Source organism: Salvelinus sp. IW2-2015, linkage group LG16 (genome assembly GCF_002910315.2).
Source record: "Salvelinus sp. IW2-2015 linkage group LG16, ASM291031v2, whole genome shotgun sequence".
In the NCBI taxonomy this organism is placed as follows: Eukaryota; Metazoa; Chordata; class Actinopteri; order Salmoniformes; family Salmonidae; genus Salvelinus; species Salvelinus sp. IW2-2015.
Genome location: NC_036856.1, coordinates 22,421,644 through 22,447,730, shown reverse-complemented (window position 1 = coordinate 22,447,730; position 26,087 = coordinate 22,421,644). Strand labels below are relative to the sequence as shown.

At 40.0% G+C, this 26,087-nt stretch overlaps 2 protein-coding genes across 5 annotated transcripts in view; one reads left to right on the top strand and one right to left on the bottom strand.

Annotated features, from left to right (window-relative positions):
* Nucleotides 1-3,033: 3,033 nt before the first annotated feature.
* impact (impact RWD domain protein) lies at nucleotides 3,034-23,584 on the bottom strand. Of its 2 annotated transcripts, none has more exons than XM_024004807.2 (11): nucleotides 23,414-23,584; nucleotides 23,072-23,200; nucleotides 22,930-22,982; nucleotides 22,737-22,799; nucleotides 22,422-22,507; nucleotides 18,927-19,055; nucleotides 18,626-18,720; nucleotides 17,743-17,816; nucleotides 17,337-17,427; nucleotides 8,622-8,756; nucleotides 3,034-3,368 (listed from the first exon to the last, which is right to left on the bottom strand). In XM_024004807.2, the coding sequence occupies exons 1-11, from the start codon at nucleotides 23,456-23,458 to the stop codon at nucleotides 3,309-3,311; spliced, it is 960 nt and encodes a 319-aa protein (XP_023860575.1). In that variant the 5' UTR covers nucleotides 23,459-23,584; the 3' UTR covers nucleotides 3,034-3,308. The 2 variants fall into 2 exon arrangements, with proteins under 2 accessions (XP_023860575.1, XP_023860576.1); XM_024004808.1 differs by having other exon boundaries at nucleotides 23,157-23,200; nucleotides 23,414-23,461.
* A 1,004-nt stretch (nucleotides 23,585-24,588) lies between these two features.
* Nucleotides 24,589-26,087, top strand: part of LOC111975757 (phospholipid-transporting ATPase IF) — a 37,148-nt gene continuing 35,649 nt past the window's right edge. For 2 of the 3 annotated variants that reach the window (XM_024004324.2, XM_024004326.2), the window contains exon 1: nucleotides 24,589-24,973. In XM_024004324.2, the coding sequence (XP_023860092.1) occupies nucleotides 24,947-24,973 (27 nt within the window). In that variant the 5' untranslated portion in view covers nucleotides 24,589-24,946. The remainder of the gene's footprint in view (nucleotides 24,974-26,087) is intronic. The other variant, XM_024004323.2, reaches the window with a different exon arrangement.

Below are 26,087 nucleotides of genomic sequence, written 5' to 3'. Positions count from 1 at the left end.
AAAGCCATTATGCTCTCTAGTGTGCATTTCGCTGTCAGTGATTCAGCCAAAAGAGATGATCAGGTTAAGTATCATAGAAATATAATGTAATGACAGTTATTAAGTGATAACCCTGATGGAGAAATGAAAGAAACTATTATTATGTACAAAAATGAGCCTCTGAGATAATTACATGTTTCTTAGTGTTTGAAAATGTTTTGATATTAATATTGTTCTTTGATCAGGAACTTTTATGCACCTATGAAAATCTACACCTATGAAATCTGTTAGATGTACATACTACCTTCAACACTTCTCCTATGGTGGCCTACATGTAATGTGTAATGTATGGAGGCCACCCAATGTCTTTTAGCCCGAGGGTTGATTGACACACCAAAAGTCAGAGAAGAGCAACAATATTGACAGGAGAGATGAGAAAAAATCTTAAAGAATAGAAGCAGCAGTGAAAAGTTGAATTGATATTCAACAGGTGTGATGGTGGATGACAAAAGCAGGGAGAAAGGTGTGTGTGTGTGTGTGCGTACGTGTGAGAAAGAGATGGCTTAAAACCAATCTATATCCAAAACCTTTTTGGCAGCAAGAATGGGTCACAGTCACAAGTAGGGCTGTGGTGGTCATGAAATTTTGTCAGCCGGTTATTGTCATGCAAAAGACTGCCGGTCTCACGGTATTTTACCGTTAATTAACATAAACACGTTTAGCATCGCCAGGCCTCCACACATACAAGTCGCTGATGCACCTCTTTTCAACATCTACAGACCCCTTGACTTTTTCCACATTTTGTTAGGTTACAGCCTTATTTTAAAATGGATTAAATAATTTTTTCCCCCACACAATACCCCATAATGACAAAGCTAAAACACTTTTTTTTTTTTGAAATGTTTGCTAATTTATAATCACATTTACATAAGTCTTCAGACCCTTTACTAAGTACTTTGTTGAAGCACCTTTGGCAGCAATTACAGCCTCGAGTGTTCTTGGGTATGACGCTACAAGCTTGGCACACCTGTATTTGGGGAATTTCTCCCGTTCTTCTCTGCAGATTCTCTCAAGCTCTGTGAGGTTGGATGGGGAGCGATACTGCAAATCTATTTTCAGGTCTCTCCAGAGATGTTCGATCGGGTTCAAGTCAAAGCTCTGGCTGGGCCACTCAAGGASATTCAGAGACCTGTACCAAAGCCACTCCTGCGTTGTCTTGGCTGTGTGCTTAGAGTCGTTGTCCTGTTGGAAGGTGAACCTTTGCCCAAGTCTGAGGTACTGAGCATGTTTTCATCAAGGATCTCTCTGTACTTAGCTCCGTTCATCTTTGCCTCGATCCTGACTAGTCTCCCAGTCCCTGCCACTGAAAAACACCCCCACACTATGATGCTGCCACCATCATCCTTCACCGTAGGGATGGTGCCAGGTTTCCTCCAGACGTGATGCTTGGCATTCAGACCAAAGAGTTTAATCMTGGTTTCATCAGCCCAGAGAATCTTGTTTCTGAGAGTCTTTAGGTGCCTTTTGGCAAACTCCAAGCGGGCTGTCATGTGCCTTTTACTGAGGAGTGGCTTCCATCTGGCCAGTCTACCATAAACACCTGATTGGTGGAGTCTTGCAGAGATGGTTGTCCTTCTGGAAGGTTCTCCCATCTCCATAGGGTTCTTGGTCACCTCCCTGATCAAGGCCCTTCTCCTCCGATTGCTCAGTTTGGCTGGGCGGCCAATTCCTTCGACTTCACGGCTTGGTTTTTATTCTGACATGAACTATCAACTGTGGGACCTTATATAGACAGCTGTGTGTCTCATAGAAAAGGGTCTGAATACCTATGTAAATAAGGTATTTCTGTTTTTAATAGATTTGCAAACATTTCTACAAACCTGTTTTTGCTTTGTTTTTTATGGGGTATTGTGTGATTATATATTTTTTAATCCATTTTAGAATAAGGCTGTATGTAACGTAAAAATGTGGAAAAAGTCAACGGGTCTGAAAACTTTCCGAAGGCACTGTAGTTGGCATGGTAATAATGACATCAAGGCTATGAAAGCAAAACTGTCTCTGTTTCAGCATGATGTACAGGGAATTTGGAAATTAGATTTTATTGTCTGTGAAACCCAGATGAAGTGTCCATTGAACTCTCAGACTGATTCAACAGTACTTTGGATGACAGAAGTTGTGGGGATTCAATCACAGCGGAACTGTCGTGGCTGAATCAGAATTAGTTAGGTAACATAGATAGATAAGATGTTATTTTCATCATATGCTTGTGAGATACTTGTCATTAGAATGGTTCCCTTTGGACTATAGGGTTGGCAGTTGCATTTTCCCTTCTCAGCTAGGGCTTAGTCACTTGGGGCCCAGAGAGGGGAGAGGTCAGGCTTGTCTTCATATGTCAATGTATCTGTTAAACCATGTGATGCTATGAAGGTTGCCCTTATCTTGACCTAGTATATGACCTAAGAGGCTCACTGTCTTTTCTGAGCTTGTCCAGGAGGGGGTGTTTTTGAGATGGGGGTATCTAGAATTGACAATTGATATATGCCATTGGATGAGGTAATGTTTTGGTACCAAGCACGAGTTTGAAATCTCGTTTTAGGAGACCAAACTGAACGATAATTTATAGCTAATGCTATCTAGCTATGGGATACTCCTCTTTCAAGTAAAAGGTTATTTGTAAGTTGAGAGGGGTGTATCTTGGCTATAAATTATACTAAGATTTTTTTGTAGAGACTCTCAGAGAATTCATTTATAGACACTGCATTGATCTGAGAGTCAAAAAGGGCTATGGTGAAGTTCATATATAATTAAAGATGGWCTTTTAAATATAACTCTGACTTGTGTGTGGTTTGCTCTCATCATTGAGTAATACAGGAAATTACCACGACAGAACTCAAATATCAAAGCATCTAAATACAGGCGTGACAGAAGGGAGAGAGAGAAAGAGACTTTTTGGAAATTAAGACATTTTGGTTATAATTTCAGACATTCCTGAAAATTACAGCTATGCTCTGAGAAGGAAAATCAGATTTACAACAAATGAATGCATTTTCCTAGTCATGTATGCAGCCCTTTTTTTATTAATAGAAATAACTCACATAATCAGTTTTCATTATGGTTATGAGGAGATGGGCTTACTTTCCTTTAATCCTGAATGTTCGACACTAACATTACATAGTTGCCATGAAATTCCCATTTTCAGTTTAAGGCACAACAAAACTTTTTTGAGATTGAAGTCCTCATAGAGGTCAGAAATGTCTGTTCCTTTCTGTAAACCGTTCAACAATATTACAGAGTGCATTGCCAATGACTAGCATTCAGAGTATATCACTTTACTTTGTCTTCTTGCTTTTTGACTTTTTGTTCTTCCCTCCAGCTTTGGATGCCTCATCCTGCAAAACAATAAAAGAACATTGAATAAAAGAGGGAAAATAGAAAAGACGAAGAGCACCACTTCATTACAAAGCTGGAAAACATACAGTAATTATCCTCAACCAGTGAGTTGTTTACCTTATAATCAGTGTATTAGATGTATACGCCTTCAGTGTAGTTGGATAGCAAATGGCTACCAATGTTTCACCTTAATACGCATATTCCCCTGATCTGAATCAGGAAATGAGATGTGACCACCATGTTGCATTTATTATTCCACAAGACCACATTGGCCAGACAACTCGCTGAACGAGGGAGAGCTCAGTTTGTTGTTTTGGAAAGTTTTGAAAGTCTGAAGAAGTGTTCTATTGAAAAAGTGTCACAGCCGGCCGTAACCGTGAGACCCATGAGGCGGCGTACAATTAGACCAGRGTCGTCCGGGTTAGGGGAGGGTTTGGCTGGAAGGCATTTCCTTATCTCATCGTGCTCTAGCGACTCCTTGTGGCGAGCCGGGCGCCTGCTAACTGAACTTGGTCGTTAGTTGGACGGTGTTTCCTCTGACACATTGGTTCGGCTGGCTTCCGGGTTAAGCGAGTAGCGCGGCAAGAAGCAGTGCGGCTTGGCAGGGTTGTGTTTCGGGGGACGCATGGCTTTTGACCGTCGCCTCTCCCGAGTCCATAGGGGAGTTGCAGCGACGGGACAAGACTAACTACCAATTGGATACCACGAAATCGGGGAGCAAAAGGGGTAAAACATTTTTTTTAAATATTGGAAAGTATTTAGACCCCTTGACTTTTTCCAAATTTTGTTACAATACAGCCTTATTCTAAAATGGATTAAAGAAATAAAAATCATGAGCAATCTACAACACAAATTTATAAAAAAGTTAAACAGAAATACCTTATTTACATAACTATTCAGACCCTTTGCTATGAGACTCGAAATTGAGCTCAGGTTCATCCTGTTTCCATTGATTATTCTTGACATGTTTCAACAACTTGATTGGAGTCCACCTGTGGTAAATTCTATTGATTGGACATGATTTGGAAAGGCACATACCTGTCTATATACGTTCCCACAGCTGACAGTGCATGTCAGAGCAAAAACTAAGCAACGAGGTCGAAGGAATTGTCCGTAGAGCACTTTGACAGAATTGTTGTCGAGGCACATATCTGGGGAAGGGTACCAAACAATTTTTTGCAGAATTTAAGATCCCCAAGAACACAGTGGCCTCCATCATTCTGAAATATAATACGTTTGGAACCACCAACACTCTTCCTAGAACTGACCTCCCAGCCAAACTAAGAAATCAGGGGGGAAGGGCCTTTGTCAGGGAGGTGACCAAGAACCCGATGGTCACTCTGACAGAGCTCTAGAGTTCCTCTGTGGAGATGGGAGAACCTTCCAGAAGGACAACCATCTCTGAAGCACTCCGCCAATCAGGCCTTTATGGTAGACTGGCCAGATGGAAGCCACTCCTCAGTAAAAGGCACATGACAGCCCGCTTGGAGTTTGCCAAAAGGCACCTCAAAGACTCTCAGACCATGAGAAACAAGATTCTCTGGTCTGATGAAACCAAGATTAAACTCTTTGGCCTGAATGCCAAGTGTCACGCCTGGAGGAAACCTGGCACCATCCTTACGGTGAAGCATGGTGGTAGCAGCATCATGCTGTGGGGATGTTTTTCAGAGGCAGGGGCTGGGAGAGTAGTCAGGATCGAGACAAAGATGAACGGAGCTAAGTACAGAGAGATCCTTGATGAAAACCTGCTCCAGAGTGCTCAGGACCTCAGAATGGGGCYAAGGTTCACCTTCCAACAGTACAACGACCCTAAGCACACAGCCAAGACAAAGCAGGAGTGGCTTCAGGACAAGTCTCTGAATGTCCGGACCTGAACCCAATCGAACATCTCTAGAGAGATCTGAAAATAGCTGTGCAGCAACACTCCCCATCCAACCTGACAGAGCTTGAGAGGATCTCCAGAGAAGAATGGGAGAAACTTCACAAATCAGGTGTGCCAAGCTTGTAGTGTCATACTCAGGAAGACTCGATGCTGTAATCGCTGCCAAGGGTGCTTCAACAAAGTACTGAGTAAAGGGTCTGAATACTTATGTAAATGTGATATATTTCAGTTTAAAAATATATATATAAATTATCAAACATTTCTAAAAACCTGTTTTTGCTTTGTTATTATGGGCTATTGTGTGTAGATTACTGAGGGGAAAAAAACAATTGGAATCGAAATTAGGAACATATCAAATGTGAAAAGTCAACGGGGCCTTGAATACTTTCCGAAGTGTGTACACCCCAACACACACACACACACACACACACACACACACACCACACACACACACACACCACACACACACACACCACACACACACACACACACACACACACACACACACACACACACACACACACACACACAACAACACACACACACACACACACACACACACACCACACACGTTCAAAAGTTTGGGGTCACTTGGACATTTTTCCTCCATTAAAATAAACATCAAAATTGATCAGAAATACAGTGTAGACATTGTTAATGTTGTAAATGACTATTGTAGCTGGAAGTGGCAGATTTTTTATGGAATATCTACATAGGCGTACAGATGCCCATTATCAAGCAACCATCACTCCTGTGTTCCAATGGTACGTTGTGTTAGCTAATCCAAGTTGATCATTTTAAAAAGGCTCATTAAAAGGATCATTTAGAAAACCCCTTTGTAATTTTGTAGCACCGCTAAAAACTGTTGTTCTGATTAAAGAAGCAATAAAACTGGCCTTTTTTAGACTAGTCGAGTATCTGGAGCATCAGCATTTGTGGTTTGATTACAGTCTCAAAATGGCCAGAAACAAAGTGCCTTTTTTCTGAAAACTCATCAGTCTATTCTTGTTCTGAGAATGAAGGCTATTTCATGTGAGAAATTGCCAAGAAACTGAAGATCTCGTACAACGCTGTGTACTACTCCCTTCACAGAACAGCGCAAACTGGCTCTACTAGAAAAAAAGAGAGTGGAGGCCCCGGTGCACTACCTGAGCAAGAGGACAAGTACATTAGAGGTTCTAATTTGAGAAACAGACGCTCACAAGTCCCTCAACTGCAGCTTTCATTAAATAGTACCCGCAAACACCAGTCTCAACATCACAGTGAAGCGGCAACTCTGGATGCTGGCCTTTAGCAGAGTTACAAAGAAAAAGCCAATAAAAAGAAAAGATTAAGATGGGCAAAAGAACAGACACGGACAGAGGAACTGCATCCCGGAGTCGGCTCTTCACTGTGACGTTAAAACTGGTGTTTGCAGTTAAACATCATTCAGTTTAACTGAATCCGCTCTGATCTTGACCCACTTTCATTAATAAATAACATTTGTTTCAGATAAAGTAGAGGGGAAAGTTTCCATTAGACTTTCAGATTAGATTCTATGTACAGTGGGAGAACAAGTATTTGATACACTGCCCGATTTTGCAAAGTTTTCCTACTTACAAAGCATGTAGAGGTCTGTCATTTTTATCATAGGTACACTTCAACTGTGAGAGACGGAATCTAAAACAAAAATCCAGAAAACACATTGTATGATTTTTAAGTAATTAATTTGCATTTTATGCATGACATAGTATTTGATACATCAGAAAAAGCAGAACTTATATTTGGTACAGAACCTTTGTTTGCAATTACAGAGATCATACGTTTCCTGTAGTTTCTGACCAGGTTTGCACACACTGCAGCAGGGATTTTGCCCACTCCTCTATACAGACCTTCTCCAGATCCTTCAGGTTTCGGGGGCTGTCGCTGGCAATACGGACTTTCAGCTCCCTCCAAAGATTTCTATTGGGTTCAGGTCTGGAGACTGGCTAGACCACTCCAGGACCTTGAGATGCTTCTTACGGAGCCACTCCTTAGTTGCCCTGCTGTGTGTTTCGCGGTCGTTGTCATGCTGGAAGACCCAGACACGACCATCTTCAATGCTCTTACTGAGGGAAGGAGGTTGTTGGCCAAGAATCTTGCGATACATGACCCCATCCATCCTCCCCTCAATAAGGTGCAGTCGTCCTGTCCCCTTTGCAGAAAACGATCCCCAAAGAAGGATGTTTCCACCTCATGCTTCATGGTTGGGATGGTGTTCTTGGGGTTGTACTCATCCTTCTTCTTCCTCCAAACACGGTGAGTGGAGTTTAGACCAAAAAGCTCTATTTTTTGTCTCATCAGACCACATGACCTTCTCCCATTCTCCTCTGGATCATCCAGATGGTCATTGGCAAACTTCAGACGGGCCTGGACCTGCTGGCTTGAGCAGGGGACTGCGTGCGCTGCAGGATTTTAATCCATGACGGCGTAGTGTGTTACTAATGGTTTTCTTTGAGACTGTGTTCCAGCTCTCTTCAGTCATTGACAGGTCCTGCCATGTAGTTCTGGCTGATCCTTCACCTTCCTCATGATCATTGATGCCCACGAGGTGAGATCTTGCATGGAGCCCCAGACCGAGGGTGATTGACCGTCATCTTGAACTTCTTCCATTTTCTAATAATTGCGCCAACAGTTGTGCCTTCTCACCAAGCTGCTTGCCTATTGTCCTGTAGCCATCCCAGCCTTGTGCAGGTCTACAATTGTATCCCTGATGTCCTTACACATCTCTCTGGTCTTGGCCATTGTGGAGAGGTTGGAGTCTGTTTGATTGAGTGTGTGGACAGGTGTCTTTATACAGGTAATGAGTTCAAACAGGTGCAGTTAATACAGGTAATGAGTGGAGAACAGGAGGGCTTCTTAAAGAAAAACTAACAGGTCTGTGAGAGCCGGAATTCTTACTGGTTGGTGGTGATCAAATACTTATGTCATGCAATAAAATGCAAATTATTACTTAAAAATCATACAATGTAATTTTCAGGATTTTTGGATTTAGATTCCGTCTCTCACAGTTGAAGTGTACCTATGATAAAAATTACAGACCTCTACATGCTTTGTAAGTAGGAAAACCTGCAAAATCGGCAGTGTATCAAATACTTGTTCTCCCCACTGTATATGCCTGCTTATGTCAAAAGCTTCCAACAACGAGGAACGCAAAAACAATTCCCCATCAAGCTTGATATTACAAACAAACATTTAAACTTAAATATAGATGTAAGATTAATTTTGCACACATTTTGAATTACATCCAAGGTCTTGTTCAACATTCAGACTAAAGTTACTAAATTTCTATACTTTAGTGTGGACTTATGTCAAACTTGGACACATTGCTAATAAGGAGAGAGGGACTCACCACAGAGGATGTGTATCCCTCCTGGACCAGGATGTTTCTGGCAGAGTTGTTGATATGTTTGAAACGGTCTGGACCCAGTAGAATCCCTCCATACCAGCGAGACACAACCACCAGCACATTCCGCACATCCAGGATCTGAGGTAGAACAACAGAGTGGTGTTGGCACAGAGGGAATGACAGTGGCACATGATAGATGTGGTAGCTACTTTATGTGTGGATGTTGATGATCGGTTTGGCATAGACTCAAAGAGGACTGCAAAAAATCTCATCATCACATGACAGATATGAATCACAAATAATGGCTGTTTGGGGAATGATTATAAAAACAATGTTTAGCAATAGAGGCATACAGACATGTTTTACTCTCCCAAGATAAAGACATCAGCATACAGAGAAAATCTTTGTGCAAGGATTGCTCCCACGGCAAAATATAGATAACAGACTTAATAGCTGGCATCTTCCCTTAACAGATGATTTGTCAACAAGTGTGCTAGTAGATTTGGATGAGCAACATTCTGGTCACTGGTCCATGTACCCAAGCACTTCCTCATGTGTCATATCAAAGAGGATGTGACGATTAGCAAGACGATTGAAAGACCACATGTGACAGGGGATGACTAGTGAACACCCCCTGGAAGCCTTGTTTCAGCTTTGCAGCTGACACAGGATGCATCGTAAAGAATAAGCCTTTATCCAGGAGAATATCTGCCTCAGTCCCTCCGCTGTCAATCAACAGCCCTCTACGCAGCAGGGGAGAATTTGGCTATGGGAGACCATGCCAATGCCATCTGTCTATTTACTGTAATAATAAACGTCTCCCTTATTCTCTGATCCGCACTTCACATTCGTACTGCCAAAATGAGTAAATGCTAAATTCAAAACCAGAAAACGAAGAAGGGGTCTGAGAGGAAAATATATGAGAGAAAAACAGATTAAGAATCAGCCCTCAAAGTAAATTGCCTGTCAGTGTTGAGAGGTTCAAGTAGAACATTAATCAGAATCTTACCCAAAGCACCTGGGTGGTAGTGGTGGGGGTGAGCATTAGACTGAAGGCTCTTCTTTTCACTTGTTAGGTCAGATTCAGTGACAATGGAAGAATGATGACATACAGTCAGGTCCAAAATTATTGGCACCCTTGAGAAAGATGAGCGAAAAAGACTATAAAATAATTCAAATACTGAGCTACATTGTATGCTCAATAATTTGTAATTTTTTATACTAATAAAATTGCTCAAAGAAAGAGATTTTGTTTAACAAGTAATATTTTTTTACTCAAAAAGGTAGGGGCCAAAATTATTGACACCCGTTTTTCAATACCTTTTAATACCTTTCTAAAATGTTTTATGAGTTGGAGAACATATTGGGAAGGATCTTAGACCATTCCTCCATACAGAATCTTTCCAGATCCTTGATATCCTTTGTCTGCGGTTATGGACTGTCCTCTTCAATTCAAACCACAGGTTTTCAATGSGGTTCAAGTCCGAAGACTGAGATGGCCATTGCAAAATGTAAATTATAAATTGGGTTGTTCAAGCCCTGAATGCTATTTAAGCAATAAGGCACAAGGAGGTGTGGTATATGGCCAATATACCACGGCTTCTTACGCACAACGTAACACAGAGTGCCTGGATACAGCCCTTAGCCGTGGTATATTGGCCATATACCTCAAGCCCTCAAGGTGTCTTATTGCTATTATAAACTGATTACCAATGTAATTAGAGCAATACAAATATTTTGTCATACCTGTGATATATACAGTCTGATATACCACGGCTGTCAGCCAATCAGCATTCAGGGATCGAACCACCCAGTTTATAATGCTTAATTAACTATTTCTTTGTGGATTTTGATTTGTGCTTGGGGTTATTGTCTTGCTGGAAGATCCACTTGCAGCCAAGTGTCAGCCTCTTGGCTAAAATGTCCATGTACTTGGTAAAGTTCATGATGCCATTGTCCTTAACAAGGGCCAAAAGACCAGGGTATGAAAAATAGCCCTAGAGCATCAAAGATCCGCCACCATATTTTACAGTAGGTATGAGGTACTTTCTGTATACTTCCGTTTTTCGACACCACTGGTGTTTGTGGCCAAAGAGCTCATGTCATCTGAACCTAGCACCGTCTGGAGTTTGATAAACGGCATTGGCACTTGGATTGGAACATGTGCTATGGTCATAAATCGGTCTCCATTGAACAGACTCAGTGCAACCTATAATCCAAAATCAGATTGTCCAGAGCATAGATAGAGCAACGTCCTGTGGGGTTCAGGATGAACCGTTCAGCTCAGTACAAATTCCTCTCAAGATGTCTTATCCCACTCAGACATTGCTATTGTTTTTGAAAAGGGGCTACCATCAAAGGCAGATTCATCTGAGAAACGTGTAAACAAGACTCTGGACTCCAGCAGAGAAATCCAATGAGACATTTCACTGCGGTGCACTCATAGTCTGACATTTGGCATTCTTGCAAGCTGGTGTTGTGGATGCTGTGGGTGAATACGAATGCATGAAAACGATTTGATTGCTAGAGCCTCAGTCTGTACCCACTAATATTGACTGAGACAGGAATGAATGCTTGCTTGAATTATGGATAGGCAGGAGTACTCGAATGGATGTCAAAGATAAATCTTTAACAAGATATTAAAAAATATATAAATAAATACAATAAAACGATTTGGTGGAATGTGCTTTGTGGCTGCCCGAACGGGCAAGTTTTTTTTCTTTCTTGAAGTCAATGTTAATTTGCTTTGACTCTAGTGTTCTATTTGTACATGTGCATTTGCGGGTCACAACAAAAACGAAACCAACTTCAAGCCAACACAGCGTTCTTCTCCCTAAATTCCCTTTCCCCTCCGTGTCTCATTCACTCAATTGCATTCCGGCCACTCCCTGCGCACACAAGCTCCCGGTAGGCCTATACAAATACATGTCTATAAAAAAGTATGTAACTGATGAGTCCTAGGGTTGCCAACTGTCCCGTATTAGCCGGGATGTCCCTTATATTGCGCTAAATTGGTTTGTCCCATACCGGACCCCTCTTGTCCTGTATATTCATCCAATCACAGTATAGCGTAAACGCGCCAATTCTTGCAAAGTAATTTCTGTTGTTGTTCGGTCGGTTTGGCATATCAAGGAAATATGGACAAACCTGCTAAAAAGAAAAGACTGTGCAGCTACAACAAACAATGTGACGCAAAACAGACGTGGGTTAAGCCCGTCAGTGGTGACTCAACGAAAGCTTTCTGTACTGTATGTCGTCGGGAATTCTCAATTGGCCATGGAGGGGAGAATGACCTAACTCAGCATGCGTCCGCAGAAATGCACAAGAAGGCCCCCTAGCTAAAGGTGCTAGTGTAACAGGGTTGGTTATGTTTCCACTTGCCTCTAAAGAAATGTGTATTTAATGTTCAAGCATTCTTATTGGTTAGTTCAACTCTGATGACAATAAGGTGTGTTGTGATTGGCCCCGCTTGCAGATAGGGGGAGATCGCGAACGTCAGGTCTTCCCAGTAGGAAAATGTGATGCAAGGGGAAGGTCACGTTCTGAATACTGTTTTCTATTTTACAATGTGTACAAGTTTGCTAGACGTTACTGATTTATACATCTGTGGGTATATGGTACCTGTTAGGGATTGAGGGGCTTTCTGGGATGTGCTTTGGCATATGATTGCTGTAAATAAGTGTGTTAGCTAGCATACACCGATGTCATGGTCACATAAGCCACTGCTAACACGGTTGTCTTCATGCTACAGATTTTGCCATCGACAGCCATCAATACTGTTAAGCCCTGCACAACTAACGTGCTGTTTCCCATTTAACAACAGGTATTTACACATGTTATATTTTGTATTGTATTTTGTTCGCCCAGTAGGAAAATGTGATGCAAGGGATTTTGTCATCGACAGCCATCAATACTGTTAAGCCCTGCACAACTAACGTGCTGTTTCCCATTTAACAACAGGTATTTACACATGTTATATTTTGTATTGTATTTTGTTCGCCCAGTAGGAAAATGTGATGCAAGGGATTTTGTCATCGACAGCCATCAATACTGTTAAGCCCTGCACAACTAACGTTCTGTTTCCCATTTAACAACAGAAATAAATTATGCTCAACTGGGACCACTGGCCAAAGTGATTTATTTTGAGAAAACAACGCATGGAGAGTACATTATACATCTGTTACACTAGCAATATCGGTGCATTCTTCTTGACATCGACTGCGGAAACTGACAAAATTGGAAAGCACCACTCCGTTTACCAGTTATTGAGCAGTGCCAACAATTGCATTCTGAAAGCTAATTACATAGCTCATAATGCCTGCAAGCACMCTTGCGATCAGCTGTCAGTGGATATTGAGACACTTGTTTTAAAGAGCTACYGCCACGTATCAGTATCTGCTTCCCGAAGAGAGGAACTGCGTGCATTTTCCGCCTTTGTTAACAGAGTGGCTTGAAATTCTGCGACATGTTTGCACACGATGGCTCGCTCTTCATCCAGCTGTCGATCGTCTCCTGCAAAGCTGGCCAGGTCTTACTTCATACTTCAGGTCCCTTGGGGAGACCTGTCCTGTGGCACTGAAGAGTATTTTTGAGTATGAAGAAAAAACGGAAGTAGCTGAGATGTATCTGTGCTTTTTCCACAACGTGTGTGTATTTATGACCAACTCGTAAAAAAGCTGGAGGAAACAACGCTCTGCATCACAGATGTTTACGAGGAAGTCCAAAGGTTCAAAATGAAGATGCTTCAGCAGAAACAGGACAGCTTTTTTGGATACCAGACCAAGCAGCTGATGGACAAACAATTGTCATCAAAGGTTCAAGCAACAACAGGACTTTGTGAAGTTCTATGACACTGTTATTACATACATTGACAAGTGGTTTGATTTCTCACCGGAAAATGTAATGGTGAAWCTGAAACCGATCGGCCTCTATGAGGAGCTCTCCTTCACTGACCTGGAGCAGGTGGTGGTTGCCCTCAAAATGACAGAGACAGTCATTGAAGAGATTTGTGCTAGATGGGAGGAAATACAGAAAGCCAGACAGGATACCACAAAATCCACCAGTGAGAAGTGGATGGCAGTTTTCCAAAACCTAGGGAAAGCCAACTTGATCAACATGTTCAGGATTGTCTCATTTGTCCTCAGTGTGCCAGTGTGCCAGGCTGTAGAGAGGATTTTCTCTGATGACCATTAAATGGTCAGACTCAAGAAACAGATGCAGCACAGAGCAGGTGTAACGGTTTTCTTCCATAGTTGAAGGAGAGGACCAAAATGCAGCGCGGTTAGTGTTCAACATGTTTAATCTGACAATAAACGGGAACACTATACAAACAACAAAATAACAAATGTGAAAACCGAGACAGACCTATCTGGTGCAGAACACAGAGACAGGAAACAATCACCCACAAAATCCCAACACAAAACAAGCCTCCTATATATGATTCTCAATCAGGGACAACGATTACCAGCTGCCTCTGATTGAGAACCATATTAGGCTGGACACAGAAACAGACAAACTAGACACACAACATAGAATTCCCACCCAGCTCACGTCCTGACCAACACTAAACAAGCAAAACACATAATAACTCTGATCAGGACGTTACAGCAGATCACAAATGAACTTCAAATATCTGATTTGTCATATAATGACTTCTCTCTGGCTATGCAAAAGGACAAAGGACTGCTTGAATCAGTCAAGAGCAGCAAAAAAAATAAGTAGACTTGGTGAGTGACTCATGCCCCTCTTTTCCTCTTTTGCATTTTTAAAAGTTTTTTTTGTTGTTGCTGTAAAGGCCCAAATTGTGATTTCTTTAATCATTCATTTTGAGGTTTACTCACATAAGTTTACATAATGATACAGTTTTAGTAAAGCAATAGACTAAATGGAATATACAAATGTTTTGCCTTTCCAATTGAATAAGAATATACACTGTATATTCATATATTCACACAACACCATACCCACACCACCGTGGCACCGTGCACTGGCACGCCACCTTTTGTCCCTTATTTGGTAATGAGAAAGTTGGCAACTCTACCGATGACATACACAAGCTACATTCCTTACCAAATGACTAAAGTTTTATCACCAATTCAAAATGGACTGGTTGACTGAAGTAGGAAAATGTGTTCCACAACAAGCTGCAGTTTTGGAATAATTGCTTCCCGTCTATCTTCCGCTTAAGCTACTTTGAAAACTGCTAGTGCCATTTAGAACTGGTTAACCTAGACTTTAACCCCCCTAAACAGACACGTTCCATCAGAATCATTAAGCATAGGCCTACTCAGCAAACAGATGTCGTGGTTGTAATTCATCACCATGCAGTGTTCAATGTGGAATTGTTAATCCATTTGGAAAATTCCAAGGGACAGGCAGAATTTAAAAAAAATCGAACGTCTGTATATTAAAAATAAAACATTTATTTTAAAGACTGTAAAAATTAGTCTCTGCTTGCCACTCAGCATTAAATAACCCCCTAGAGTCGATTGATTCACCGGCAGAGCTAGAGTGGTGTTTGTCAGACCATGACATATCCTGAAAATCGGTCTTCTCACGAAAACATCTGTAGCATCCGTACGGTTTGACATACAAACTATTATGGAAAGAAGAGACTCACGATGGTGTTCTCTGTTTTACTCTATGACCCCCACAAGTGTCACGGAACTTGTCTGAAGGTAACCCATACGTTAAAAAAAAGATATTGTGTGTGTATATATATATATATATATATATATATACAGTGGGGAGAACAAGTATTTGATACACTGCCGATTTTGCAGGTTTTCCTACTTACAAAGCATGTAGAGGTCTGTAATTTTTATCATAGGTACACTTCAACTGTGAGAGACGGAATCTAAAACAAAAATACAGAAAATCACATTGTATGATTTTTAAGTAATTAATTTGCATTTTATTGCATGACATAAGTATTTGATACANCTGCAAAATCGGCAGTGTATCAAATACTTGTTCTCCCCACTGTATGTACACACACACACACACACACACACACACACACATATAGTGCATTCGGAAAGACCCCTTAACTTTTTACACATTTTATTACGTTACAGCCTTATTCTAAAATTAATTAAATAATGTTTCTCCCCTCATCAATCTACACACAAAACCCCTTAATGACAAAGGAAAAACAGTAAATATTTTTGCAAATTTATAAAAAATAAAACAGAAATACCTTATTTACATAAATATTCAGACCCTTTGCTATGAGACTCGAAATTAAGCTCAGGTGCATCCTGTTTCCATTGATCATCCTTGAGATGCTTCTACAACTTGATTGGAGCACCTGTGGTAAATTCAATTGATTGGACATGATTTAGAAAAGGCACACACCTCTCTATATAAAGGTCCCACAGTTGACTGCATGTCAGAGCAAAAACCAAGCCATGAGGTCGAAGGAATTGTCAGTAGAGCTCCGAGACAGGATTGTGTAGAGGCAGAGATCTGGGGAAAGGTACCAAAAGAATTCTGCAGCATTGAAGGTCCCCAAGAACACAGTGGCCTCCATCATTCTTAAATGTAAGAAGTTTGGAACCACCAAGACTCTTCCTAGAGCTGGCTGCCCGGCCAAACTGAGCAATTGCGGGAGAAGGGCCTTGGTCAGGGAGGTGACCAAGAATCCGATGTTCACTCTGACAGAGCTCCAGAATTTCTCTGTGGAGATGGGAGAACCTTCCAGAAGTACAACCATCTCTGCAGCACTCCACCAAGCAGGCCTTTATGGTAGACTGGCCAGACGGAAGCCACTCCTAAGGGATATTTTTCAGAGGCAGAGACTGGGAAACTAGTCAGGAACAAGGGAAAGATGAACGGAGTAAAGTACAGAGTGATCCTTGAAAACCTGCTCCAGAGCACTCAGGACCTCAGACTGGGGAGAAGGTTCACCTTCCAACAGGACAACGACCCTAAGCACACAGCCAAGACAATGCAGGAGTGGCTTTGTATTTTTTTTAATAAATTTGCCTAAACTTCTAAAAACCTGTTTTTGCCTTGTCATTATGGGGTATTGTGTGTAGATTGATTTGGGGAAAAAACAATAATCCATTTTAGAATAAGGCTGTAATGCAACAAAATGTGGAAAAAGTCAAGGTCTGAATACTTTCCGAATGCACTTTATTTCCTGAGCTTTCTTATCTCCTAGATTTAGGACAAACACTTCAAAACCTTGATTCTTATGATTTATTTTTTGACTGTCTTTTTTGCCAATTATTAATGTTATTCAATGCGTTTCTCTGGGCTTTAGTAGTAAAGGCCAAATTCTATATTTTATCAAATCATTTTTTTCATTTAAAAAAAATCATACGTAAATGGGTCCTAAATTTCAAAATCAAATAGCTAAATGATCCATAGTATGACAAAAAATTCACCTTTATTTAACCATAGTATGACCATCTTAAAACAATTCCATATGACTAGCGTACAGGGGGTGTACTCACGCTACAGAAACAGGACAAAGGCTCCTGCCAAGGCTTGTGCATGGCTACTTATCAAAGTGAATCTGAAATAGGATATATTGTACATTACCTTGGACTTAACATGATATTCAAGTTATAAACAGTAGAGGGTCAGTGAACCTCAAGACCACAGAGGGTTGGTTTGAAAATGTAAAATAGGTCCTTGAGGCATACGGCAACCGTGTGAATACTGAATGAAGCACTAGAGGGAACGGAGCAAAGTGGACATAGAGCAAAGCACCTGTAGTAAGTGAAGCAATCGTCCTCCCGCTGCGGTCTCTCCATCATCCTCACAGTCCTGCAGGAAACTCTGCTTTTCTTCACAGTATATCCTACAATACAGAGAATAAAGGTTGGAATTGGTTGAGACTTTTAGTATGAGAATGTACTTAAACTGCATGTCTCCTTGAAGGAAACTTTTCAATTCTCTAAATGTCAGAATCTCCTGTTGGGTTAATGACCACCCAGAAAGCATCAAGCATCTTATAAAGGCTCAATGTAACTCATTAAACCTAGCAGAGCTCCGTTCTGACTACTTACAGCACACACATCGTCAAATAACAATTGATCAACTGTGTGATTAGAGAGATATAAACCCACTGTGAATATTACAACCTGTTATGTATATTCAAAACTGGATGCTCTACCTGTATGCATAAATATTGTGAGTGGCAGTTGCAATCTTCTTGTTTTCAAACAGCTTGTCAAGAACCATTCTAACCTGAAATACAAAAACAAATCTGTTTGAATTGCCTCCTTTCCTCTAATCATACTCTTAACATTAGAAGTATGATGGGTACGTCTATCCCTAAAGTACAACTTCTGCAGTAAAGACAGAAAGGTAGCCCACTCATCTGAGAACTCCTGTGTGGTGCATAAAGATGAGGGTAATCATTGATTCCTCTTCAAACAGATGGCATATCCAAAAGAAAGACTAAGATAATACCCCAAACAGGTTCGGTTGACTCCTACTCTTGACAATATATTAGGTAACTTTATTTCAAAAGTTTGTATAAACAGTTTTCTTATAAAACATTGCCTACTTGTATATTGGGTGGGTAATCGTAATACTGAAAATGTACAGCATGTAAAAAGAGAACCATACAGTTGTGTAATAGTTAACTATTAATGCTTATGGTACAATGTGCACTGTAATTATATCTACACAGTTCATGTACTCTCCAGGAAATTACATAATTATCACTGTCTAAATTGCAATTGATGGCAGGTGAGATATGTTTAAAGCAGCTCTTTCCGTTTTCATCTTGAGAACATTTAGCAGCAGGAGCACAGCCTGAGGATATTTKGTTTTCCATATTGGAAGCACATTAGCATTGAAACTACATCCTCTCCACATGAGCTTTAACTCACAGCTTCTTCTCTCTCCCAACAGGGTAGCATTGTCTAGCATGATTTTGAAGATTTTAAGGCTTGTGATTTACTTCCATAACTTGTTCTGTGATGGATGTGAGAATATGAATGTTTTATAGTCAGAGAGAGGAGGGAGACAGGAGAGGGCCTACACATTACCTGTCTAGGTGTTACCACAGGGGCTAAGTGTGGTTGGAAGGTGCTGCGTCTTTCTGTTATCGTCTCCCCCAGTTTTATAGGAGGTAGTTCCTCATCTACAAAGATTTATAAACACAAAAATAAAAGGCACAAGTAAGAACCAATTAACACTGGATTAACACGTGGGCAGCAAGCACAATTCAGTTTATATACAAAATGTAAACTGTTCCTTCCTTTCAGATACGATTATAATTAAGGCTTAGAAATTACACTTGTTTTTTTWATTCTTTCTCTATTCAAGAATCTGCAGTCAGTGCCATACCACTTGAGTGATTTTCGAAGAGGTGTACATTCTCTTTGTTCAGCTTCAGAGTGCGGTAATCAGGGATTTCTACATCATCCGCCACTTCCTCCTCCTCTGTTGCCATATTTCTCACCTCTGGTTGCTCCACTGTGAGAGAAGTAGAAAGATGGACAGGCTGTGAAATGAATTCAATGTGTATTTGTGATTGTGTATCTTTGTGTCCCATGATGCGTTTGAGTGACTTTGAAGGTCCTTTCTGCCTTGACCATATGCCTAATTTACATGGACACCTACCACGCAGGTCCCATCTTCAGATAATTACCATTGCATGACCGTAAAATTAACAAAATGTTCTAACAAGACAGATAAAGCCAATTAAGAGGGATAAGTAGAACAAGGGTTACTTTGAATGTTAATATACTGATATTTCTGGGGGAAATTATACTAAAAAGTACATACAGTGCCTTCAGAAAGAAACTCCCGAGCCCATAAAGATGACAAGCATACCCATAACATGATGCAGCCACCACCATGCTTGAAAATATGAAAAGTGGTCCTCAGTGATGTATTGTTTTTGCCCCAAACATAACACTTAGTATTCAGTACAATTATTTTGCAATATTATTTTAGTGCCTTACTGCAAACAGGATGCATGTTTTGAAAGCTTCCTTCTTTTCACGTTGTCATTTATGTTAGTATTGTGGAGTAACTACAATGTTGTTGATCCATCCTCAGATTTATCCTATCACAGCCATTAAACTCTGTAACAGTTTTAAAAATCACCATTGGCCTCATGGTGAAATCCCTGAATGGTTTCCTTCCTCTCCGGTAACTGAGTTAGGAAGAGCGCCTGTATATTTGTAGTAACCGGGTGTATTAATACACCATCTAAGGTGTAATTAATAACTGCACCATGCTCAAATGGATATTCAACATTATTATATATATTTTTACCTATCTATCAATACGTGACCTTCTTCGCGAACCAGTGGAAAACCTCCCTGGTCTTTGTTGTTGAATCTGTGTTTGAAATTCACTGCTCGACTGAGGGACCTTACAGATAATTGTATGTGTGGAGTACAGAGATTGGGTAGTCATTTAAAAATCATGTTAAACACTATTTTTGCACAAAGAGTGAGTTCAGGTAACTTATGTGCCTTGTTAAGCAAATATTTATTCCTGAACTTATTTAGTCAAGATATTTCAGCTTTTCATTTTTTAATCATTTGTAAACATTTCTAAATACATAATTTGACTTTGACATTATGGGGTATTGTGTGTAGATCAGTGACAGAACATTTTAATTTAATCCATTTTAAATTAAGTTTGTAACAACAGCAATGTGGAAAAAGTCCAGTGGTGTTAATACTTTATTGAAGGCACTGTACAACTACTATATTAAATATACAATGCATAACCAAATTATGCCGTTGAACTTTATGGTGCTATAATGATTATGGAGTCCATGTACATCTACAGTGGGGTCTGAAATTAATGAAAAGTGACTAGATAGGATAGATAATAGACAGTAGCAGCAGCGTATGTGGTGAGTGTGAAAGTGTGTGTGTGTGTGTGTGTGTGTGTGTGTGTGTGTGTTGGGGTGTCAGTATGTGTGAGCGTGCGGTCGGATCCCAAGCAGTTGCCATACCAAACAGTGATGCAGCCAGTCAAGATGCTCTCGATGGTGCAGCTGTATAACTTTTTGAGGATCATTCATGTAGAAAATATGAAATATTAAGAAAGTCCCTGGAATGAGTAGGTGTGTCCAAACCTTTGACTAGTACTGTATATATTATTTTACACATATTTAACCCCTTTTTTTGGGGTAGGCACATTCATGTTTTAAAACGGTACCGGTTACCTTAAGATTAGTTCCTATTTCTTTGTGGATTAGTATGTGTTTGTGGTTATTGTCTTACTGGAAGATCCACTTGCGGCCAAGTTTCAGCCCCTGGCAGAGGCAACCAGGTTTTTTGCTAAAATGTCCTGGTACTAGGTAAAGTTCATGATGCCATTGACCTTGACAAGGGCCTCAGGACCAGTGGAAGCAAAATAATGCCATAACATCAAAGATCCTCCGTCATATTTTACAGTAGGGGGTTCTTTTCTGCTTATGCATTCTCATTTCAACACCAAACCCACCACTGGTGTGTGTGGCCAAAGAGCTCTATTTTCATGTCATCTGACCAAAGCACCAGTTCCAATTCGAGTGCCAATGCCGTTTAGCAAACTCCAGACATTTACATATGTTGGATGAAATTAAAATGTAAGTTTTTGGCCACGCACACCAGTGGTGGGATTGGCATTGAAATGAGAATGCATGAATAGAAATGAACCCCATACCTACTGTAAAATATGGTGGTGGACACAATGTAMCTCAGTATTTGAATGATTTATTCTAAGCAGTCATTTTTGCTCATCTTTATCAAGGGTGTCAATAATTTCAGACCCTACTGTATAGGCCTTTTCATCAAATAATCCCAAATCACTTCTCTGACAGCTTTTAATCTAGATAATCTAGAAAATTATTGCATTTAGAATAGTAGGAGTTCATTAAAAAGGGGAAAACATTGAGAATACATTTAAATGAAGGTTCAGAGGGCATTAACACCAACCATTTCCCAAATCAGTTGCTCGTTATGGAAGAGGACACAAGCTTCAATTTGAACACAAAATACAATTTTCAACTTGCCTTTTATACTTTTATGAATGTGCTCCAAACTGAATGATTTCCTAAAGCAAGGATGCTCTGTGACCTATACCCAGCATCTCATTTTCACAGCATACACATTCTCTGCTTTTCCCCATTTCAGTTGATCATAACAACTGTACAGAGAGAAATAACATAATTACAATGATAGGACTGCATCCATATTGATGGATTCCATAGTCATTAATAGAAATAGTACTAAATTAAAGCACTGTGCTTAATTAGCTAACAAGTTTAACGGCTTTAAAAAACAGTGAAGAGTTAGAATATTATGGTATCCTGTTTTTCGTGGTGTTCAAAAAGGGGAATAAAAGGCATTAAAACTCATTCATTCATAGAAAACCATTTTCAAAGACACTACAACAAACAACCAAATGTACTTCTCTTTCCTCAGTCTCTTAAAAAAAATATTTGACAAAGGCTCACAGCACTGAAAGCCATTACTCAGATACTGATCTTCATTCAGTTAAATTACAGAAACAGGAAAGAGGGCTTTTCATATACCACCCACCAAGTCTTGTGTTCATCTTATCACAATGATGCATGGGAGCACATCAAAGACCTGAATGAAAGACCCCAAGAATTCTGACTGTCATCTCCAAGAAAGGAAAGAGATCGAAATCAAGCTTTCTCAATAGTTTTTCTGCCTGAGCTCATGGGCATGGATATCTACCTTTATGAGGAAGGCAATGGGTGCACACTTTTATAATTGGATTTCTGGAGTTGGAAAAAAATATTTATTTACTGCCCTCTAGTGAAAAAATATAGCATACTATCAATCAGACGTGACATGCGATTCTCACCTGTGTCTGTGCTTTGGGATTTCTCCAGGAGGAACTCCCGGATCTTCTCCACCCAGAGGTAGAGGATGCTTTCCCCAGTGTTCTCCCTGTTAGGAAAGACACCACTGGTTAGTTTTATGTCAGTGGAGGCATATCTACTCAGAGACATGGGTGAGACAGGGTAATGGACTGTAATAAGCAATATCGCAAGCTAACATGGCTTCACCATCAGGCAATCCATCTTTAGGTTAACCTTATGATGGAATCCCCTCCATCTTCAGGGATAACTATTCTGTGCTTCATGTACAGTAGTCAGTGATTATGAAATCTACTTACACATAGAGCTCCTCAAGGCTGTTGGACAGGGTCTTTCTATCAGGGCCTCGCAACCATGCTGCACTGCAGGAGGAGAGAAGGCAGAATATGTCTCAAATGTTAGTCTTAATAATGAGCTTTTTTTATGCCTGATACATGTTTATCAGAGGTAGTGTAAGTGTACTGTACTGTAAAACCCAACATGTAGACTTACTTTATTTGGTAGACAGGTGGCGCTGCACTCGGGTAATCATGTGGGAGAATGATCTAATTATGGAAATTAAACTCTTGAGTTATTGTTATCATACACTGCTCTGAAACTTTTTAAACACACACAAATGTAATGAAACAATTACCTGTAAACATGCTTTCAGTTTTGGATAGTCTATATCATCAGTTATTTTGATACAAAATATTCTTGCTGCTTCATCAATAACACACCATTCGTCACCGTATATGGAGGAAAGTGCCTCGACCTCTTCGATCTGATGAAGAAAATAGTGTAATATTGTGTTATAATAATAATAAATGTTTTCATCTAAAAGCAAATTATCTGTAAGCTTTCTCTCATGTCTGTTTTTATAGTTGAGTCAAATATATAAAAGTATGAGTCAAAGTACAAAATTAGTCATACTCTCCACTAATGTGAACTTCAGTCATGCCCAGCCCTGAGTTCTGTTCAACAGTAGGGTACTTACTTGAGATTGAAGATCCCCGGCATTCCCAACATCTATGTTTGCCATTAATTTATCCAAAGCAAGTAAGCAGACAAACACTTCAGTTCATACTTAGAAGTAGTAGTGTTACAGCAGTCTATTCGTACAGTATCAACACAAAATTAGCTCGATAAGAGGCTTGCTTGACATTCTGTATCACCAACTCAGCTGTTGCTCTGACAGGACGGAACCACCTCCGGGTCAAGGTTTTCACGTACTACCAAAATAAGAGTCCTTATTTGAAACCAGTGATATATAAATCATTGTTTGAAACACATGGTGCAATAAGTGGATTAATTAGCTAAACAAATATTATAGCAATCATCACTCATTTTAATTTCAAGGAAATGCCATAAATGTAAAATGCCATATCAATCACTTTCCCCCCACCATTTCATCTTTTGAACAAGGACTTTTACAATGAAATGTATTCACCCTTTGACCCGGAAATGGTAGTTTAAATCATAAACGCTTGGTATGAATTACGAAAGGTCCTCTAGCTAGACGTTTTAAAACTTTGTGTTATTATCGCCACGTCAGCAACCCGTGGTCACAGCATATAGATCCTATTAAATTATTAATATAGGTTGTTCTAATTCCTAATTATATGGGCCACACACAATGATTTATATATACACACCTTACCCAATTGTGTATATATAGGCCTCACCACAGTTGGCAATATTAGGACTTTCGTTTTGTGCTTTCAAAATAAAAGCCCGCAGTAAAACGCTATGCGTATGATACGAATCAATATTTGTTTGCAATTTTGCATCGTGCATAGTTTTATGTTTTTATTGTCACATACACCGGATAGGTGCAGTGAAATGTGTTATTTTACAGGGTCAGCCATAATGTGTGCATTATAGTCATAGTGCTTTGTGATACAAAAATATAACTACATCTGGGGAAAATATAAACTCAAGAGTGTTCTTACTTTTTATAAGATAAAGAATATTATTATRTGGAGCACATTGAGAAATGGTTGGAGTCTAAGTATATGAATGTAATGAACATTAAAATATTTAAAATAGAAATCACTATTTGGAAGGATGCAGTTTGGAAATGTATTGACTTATGTTGTATTGCGCAAATTTGGACTGTAGAAATAATATAGATTGTGTGTTTGTCCCTTTACAACTGGGACGATGTGGTGCGAATCGGTGCTGCTACGTCGACAGGAGAGCCACAGAGCTGGAAACCGATTGCTCGAGCTTCGCAAAGAGGGATGTAGCTGGGCAGGAAGCGGACAGTACAGGAAGCGGACAGTACAGGACACTCACTAGGCATACTTCGTAGCTGTCAGAATATAGCTCAGTGTGTCAGTCACATCAGAAATATTACTTCACGTCATGGGAGAGATCATATTTGATCATATAATCACACAGCCTGGATGTTTTGTGTAACGGATACAAGAAGACGTGCCTGTAAAAGGAATTATTTATGGTTTGGGAAGGTTTTATGGGAGTAGCTAGCTAGCAACTTTGCTGGCTCGTCGGAGGACATTTTGCAAGGATGCTACGGTGGATAAGGCAACAGCTGGTAAGTGAGCCTCTTTTCTAACTAGCTATATTTGCTAGCAAGTGTTACTTTGCTATTGAGAAAGCAACAATATGATGTGGTTGTTTTTTGAAGAGTTAAACATCCAACCAGAACTGGGTGCTAGTAGCTAAGTTCGCTTAGTAGATAACGTTAGTTAGCAAGCTAGCTAGCTTGTTTGTTTACCAAACATTGGCGTGGCTAGCAGCGAACTGGTTTTAGGTACATGACGCCAGTCAGGCCCACTTATACATTCAACTCAAACTTATTTTGTCTGGCAAGTTTGTTAGCTGGTGTGCCTGATGATCTAGSTAGTAGTAGCTAAGCTGTTTTGACAGTAATAGTTATGCTAAAAACTAACCAGCCAACTACTGTAGCTAACTATATATTTGGCATTGGACAGTTTAGCCACAGATATGTAACGAGTCGTTATCAATGGTTAACTTGCTACCAACTAACTAACTAGGAAGCCATTCATTTTAGCCGCTGCATTGAAAAGCCAGACACGCAGGTATATGTTTAGAACTAGCCCAGCATTGCCGTTGTATCATGTAGTTTGCCTAAATCTTAGCCTCAACGCCTAGCTACTTAATTGTCTACAGCAGCATTAGCTAACTAAATCAGATTCTAGAAGGCTACGGCTAGCTAGAACATCTACTATTTTCTCTCAATGAATCAGGGTGAAGATCCAATTCAAGATTCATTTAAATCAGTTCTGGAGATTGATTGAAAGTTGTATTAATGTGGCACTAACCGAGTCTTCATTTAGCATTTTTCAGTTAATTAATTGAATTTTAATTAAACTTCCTGAATTGACCCTAAACTCAATTGTTAAATACTTAGCTAGTGTACAGAAACAATCAAAACCAACTCCCCTTTTTGTCATGAATAATGAATGAATGCTTTTTTTAGTTCTGGTGCAGAACTAAAAAAACAGCCCGCTTGATGACCTAGCCCTATTAGTTACTTATGGACTAACGTATACTAACATACTGTCTGCCACCTGCAGTAAGTGGAATTCAGCCAACTGCTTAGCTTAACAGTTCTTAAGGAATACAGAATTTGAGAAGATTATAATGCAAGTGACTGCGCAGTGACCTTGATCTCATGTGAAAGT

Bases quoted from the DNA above. Each gene is read 5' to 3' on its own strand.
- impact (XM_024004807.2), bottom strand. From the start codon at position 23,458: ATGGCAAACATAGATGTTGGGAATGCCGGGGATCTTCAATCTCAA. The intron at 18,721-18,926 runs GTATGGCACTGA...AAATCTTTGTAG, and splicing joins CTTCGAAAATCACTCAAGTG to ATGAGGAACTACCTCCTATA. The intron at 17,817-18,625 runs GTAATGTGTAGG...TTTGTATTTCAG, and splicing joins CTGTGGTAACACCTAGACAG to GTTAGAATGGTTCTTGACAA.